The sequence below is a fragment of the Corvus brachyrhynchos genome, unplaced genomic scaffold (assembly GCF_000691975.1).
Source record: "Corvus brachyrhynchos isolate BGI_N302 unplaced genomic scaffold, ASM69197v1 scaffold280, whole genome shotgun sequence".
NCBI lineage: Eukaryota > Metazoa > Chordata > Aves > Passeriformes > Corvidae > Corvus > Corvus brachyrhynchos.
The window spans coordinates 340,676-345,544 of NW_008236198.1; the positions used below are offsets into that span (position 1 = coordinate 340,676).

At 39.9% G+C, this 4,869-nt stretch overlaps 1 protein-coding gene across 6 annotated transcripts in view; it reads left to right on the plus strand.

Annotated features, from left to right (window-relative positions):
* The first annotated feature begins 6 nt into the window (after nucleotides 1–6).
* Nucleotides 7–4,869, plus strand: part of RAVER2 (ribonucleoprotein, PTB binding 2) — a 34,487-nt gene continuing 29,624 nt past the window's right edge. For all 6 annotated transcript variants that reach the window (XM_017740726.1, XM_017740751.1, XM_017740757.1 and 3 more), the window contains exon 1: nucleotides 7–362. In XM_017740726.1, the coding sequence (XP_017596215.1) occupies nucleotides 321–362 (42 nt within the window). In that variant the 5' untranslated portion in view covers nucleotides 7–320. The remainder of the gene's footprint in view (nucleotides 363–4,869) is intronic.

Sequence of the window (4,869 nt, forward strand, 5' to 3'; positions counted from 1 at the left end):
TTCAGCACTGCCTGAGCAAGTGCCCTCTGCTGGGATTGCCTCTCCTGGGACAACAGCAGGGACAGCAGGGAAGGGAATCTCTTGGCCAAAAGCACAGGGCAGAAAGGAATCTTTCCACCCCACCTTCACCTGGCACTGGAACAACTCCATGGATAAAGGGAACAGCCTCCCAAACTGCCAAGTCAGCATTTTTCACAGGCATTTTGCAGGGAAAATGTTCAGGAAGGTGTTGGCAGCCAAGGTCCTGACAAAACTGGTGGCTTTCCTTAAATCCAGTCGATCTATCAGACTGCCAGGGATTTCCACTTCAGCCAACACTGATGGATTCTTCCAGTTTTAAAACCCTTCCACTGCACTTGGAGGTAATGAAGTTAGGCAGACACCCCAAGATGGGCTGGCACCAGCAACAGGAAACTGGGAATGCAGTCAGAGAGTTTAATATCCTTCTTTTCACTTCTCCAACATTCTGACACTTCCATAAAGTTGCTCCCAATATCCATTCTCTTGGTATAATGTATGCAAATCACATGCAAGATTAAAGGTTGAGTAACATGATCTAATGGCTGCAAAATAATAGTAACAAACTCCTTAATAATGGGTTTATTTCTATTGCAGCTGGACCAAGTTCTCCATAAACAAAGCAAAAAACCTCAGCCAAGAAACCTGGAAAACAGGAAGGGGATGGATTTTTTTCACTCTCCATGAACAAGGAGAAGTCAGGCACAGCACGTTGGGTGACAGTTCCTATGGAAACCTCTTTATAACTGAATGGCAGAACATTTGAAAGCCTCATAAACTTCTTGGGAATGTTTCTCTTGCCTTCCCTCCTTTAGGCCACTTTTCCATATTGAACAAGTTTTTTCCATGTGTAACAAGTTACAGCATTTTTAAGAACAAAATATTGTGGGGGTGTTGGAAATTCCAGCCTCTGCTGGCAGGGAGAAATCATGGACTGGTTTATCTTATCCAAACAAATTGCTGGTCCCATGCCTGCACCCTCCCAGAACATCCCAGCTCCTCAGTTATTCCCAGCAGATTTCCTCCTGGTTTATAATTAGTGGGATCCAAGGAGCAGTAATGGAGATGTATGGATTTACCCTATGGAATGCTTTTATACCCAGCATTATGATTTCCCTATTTTTTGGTGGGAAATGATTTTATAATTCCCTGTGAATTATCACTATCAGTTTCCACATCCTAGAAAATTGGTCTTTTTAGGGAATCTTGAGACAGAATGATTTGGAATTCCCATTTGCAGCACATTCATGGGCTGGCCAATAAAAATACTCTTGGTAGGAATGTGGGGCTGGATCTGCTTTTGCCAGGAATCCAAGGAACATTTGGATGTTTTTTAATACTAAAATTGCCAAAATGCACTTGGTGCCAATAAGTAATGACTAAATTTGAAGCTGAATGGGGAAAACTAAAGCCTGTGTGGGAAGAATGGTGATTTAAAGCAGGGAGGGCATTGATTCAGGAGGTGTTGCAGAGGTTCCCCTGTGAATATCTGGGCCATTTATTGAGGAGAATTGTAGTTGCTTGATCTTATTTCCCTTTGTTCTCAGTTATTATTCAAGAACTTGGCTTTGCTTTGTGGTGTTTTAATATTTACTCCTTTTTTTTTTTACTGCTTTTAAACACAACCACACAGATCTAATGATGCATGGGGCAACAAAGGTTTTAAATTCTACTGCAGAGACCACAGGTCCCAAAATAGCCCATTACAGCACAGCCCAGTAACGATTTCCTTGGAGGAGTTACTCACTGTGGAAGTTATAGCTCTGAACTCTCCCACCTTTTTGCTATTTATCTGCAGGCCACTGAGTTAAAGAGTGGAACCAAGGAGAAGCTGCTAACCAGGCTGATCCTGAGATAATCCATCATTCCTAAACTCAGGAGCAGGGTTACAGCAAATTCACAGCCAGCAGGTTCCACTTAAAATGTTTGGCGAAGAGTTTTTGTGCCTGGGTGGAAGAACAGGAGTAAAGAAACATCCCAGGTTTGGGCATGTCATGGAATGGTGCATGGAGAATGCCAAAAGTAGAGGAATTTGTAGGAAAAAACAGGATAAAGGAACTCCTCTTGGCACCTGTGGTGTATTTTGGATGCAATGTGTATTTGTGAGGTGATCATCACCAAACTAATTATTGGTGTTGAAAACTAAATCTGCATCTTTTGGATTCAAAACCTCAGTGTCTTAATGAAACAAAAGGAGCAGCTGGAGCAGGAACAGTGAGAGCAGCAGGGACAAAAGGGAATGGTACTGTTTATGTGTTGACATAGAGTGGTGATGGGAATCCGTGATTTTGTGGAATATGCAGCAGCTGATGGGTTCCACATCCCCCCTGCAGGAAGCATTTGTTTAATTTCTCTTTCATTAAGCAATCACTTACCTAAAGAGCTCACAGATACATTCCCAATGTCTCAAATACCTGGGAATATCAGGTGGGTCTTGCATCCAGCAGATGTTCTCAGTTCTTGGCTTTCATTTTATCTGCACAGACCCGAACTTGTTTGTACTTTTGAATGTAGAATCACAGGAAATCCCAGAATCCTGGACTGGTTTGGGTTGGAAGGGACTTTTGACACCCTCCACCCTCCCAGCCTGGACAATTACACCTGACTGCACCTGTAATTCCAAAAGAATGTTTGTGACACAATTCTAATTCACACTCATTCCATAAAAATTATAAAATATATATGGCTGGTATGACTTCAAAGCTGCAGAAGCACAGGGAAATTAATCTTTTTAGGAGAGCTGCAAATGCAACTGCTGTGGTTGGGTACATTACTCTTTAATTAGCAAGGAGTTCAGTGAACTAAATTAAATTAGTACAAGGTGGTTTATCAGTGTAGCAGCATCAGGGCAGCAGCACAACTGAAGTTCCACTTGAGGTTACACTGGACTGTTCTATTATTTTTCTATTATTTTTTTAATAATGCTTTTTTGCTTTTGCAGGAATATTGAAACCCAGTGAAAGTGTTTCAGAAAACTGGAGAATGCTTAGATCAAAGCATAAACGTGGAGGGGTTTGGTTTGGAAGCTCCAGAAAAGGAGTCTGGGTAAAGTCATACAAATATTTCATGGAGAAAGATGGACTGCACTCAACAGGAGGAAATTCCTTAAGGAAATACCTTTATGCCTTGCCTCAGCATCCTCTTCCTCCTAGGACAGCTCTTTTTTTGGGAGACTGTTAGCACCTGGACATGAACACTGAGGGGGGAAAAGATGAACACTTTGACCTACAAAATACAATCTTTTAAATATCTATCCCTAACCAAGAAAAAACTTCCTATTTCTCTGATATTTTATATTTTCTCTGAATATATTCCTATTTTCTGGAGCTTCTCTGGAACTATTTACTGCAGGAATTTTGTTTGTGCCATTAATATCAAACTGCTCCTTTCTGAACGAATTCTTTCAGCAGTGCACTTTAAATTTAAATGACTTAAATTCAGGACACCTGCAGCCCATCAGAAAAGACCCAAAAAAGGCAATTTTTGAGGAGGTAAGGGCAGTAGGTAGGATTAATGAGCAGTGGTTACAGGTGAAGTAGTGTCCACCTTCAGACTGGAAAATTAATGGTAAAGTTAATTACTCTGCTTGAATTCCTTCATGAGCATCACTAAATTTTATGATGTTTGAGCAGATCCATAATTTCATCTGTAATTGCTTAATCTGGTGATTATTTTTGAGGAGATGTTATGTGTTTCAGTATTCCTAGGAGAAAAGTGTTCCTTTTTCATGATCCCAGAATAATTTACATCCCATAATCGATGAACCCTTCACACCTCTCATTTCCAATTATTTTATTTATTAAAAATAGTGCAAATATTGAAAAAGGAGGAACATTACCTCTTTGAGAAAACATTAGGGAAAAGGAAGCCCTTGAACAGAAGCTTGTCAGCTGTCAATTTTTAAAATAATAAATGACAAAGTACTTTGATTATTGTAGTTTTAAAATTAATTTTAGAAGTAATGAAAGTCCAAGATACTTTGTACTCTTAACTTGTTTTAGTTTGGGCTAAAGCAATTTCTGAAATCATTTATTTGGTGGAGTTTTTTAATCTGTAACTGATAATTAAAAAGGCACCTTAAACCTAGTCAAGAATTATCCATCAGAATTAGATTTTCCTGATAAGAATTTAATCACATACACCCAGTTTAACTCCAAGCGTTCTTCCAATTTCCTTTTAAAGATTATTATGTTTCACGTCTGGGTTTTCTTTTGCCTGTTCTTTGTGGTTGGCCTTGTGTCTAAAAATGGCTACAAATATTTAAATTATTCTTCACTCATTTATAGCAATGATGACAACGTTAAGAGCTAAATTTACTGTGTTGTAAATGACATTGCAAGGAACTATGCTAGAGGAGAAATGGATTTTCCGAGAGGACAACCTATTTTATTTTTTAAAGTGGGTGCTGACTAACAGAGTGAAATGTTTTTATGGACAGAGGCTTCATGGAAGTGGAAATGTATTTTATATTGATTCCCTGGAATATTGTCCTTCTGTTGTGAGGTTGGGCTCTTTTTTATGGCAGGTCACAGCCCTGTGCCCATCCCCCATGTCACCAGTGCAGCACCCAGGTGCTGTTTTACCTATTTTCATGGATTTTGATTAGTTTGCCACATTTCTGATGAGGAATAAAATTAGGACAAGATCATCCTGGGGCATTGTGCCTGCTGACCTCCAGTGGAGTTCTTGGGTCCACTTGGGGCTAAAGTTGGACTTGATCTCAGAGGTCTTTTCCAGCCTAATTCAATCTGTGGAATTTGCTTTATTTTGTTGCTGTTCTGTATTTCGGTCTCTCCGGGTGGATCTGTATCCAGGGAAGGTGGCAATGATGGGGATTTGGGGAATGATTCC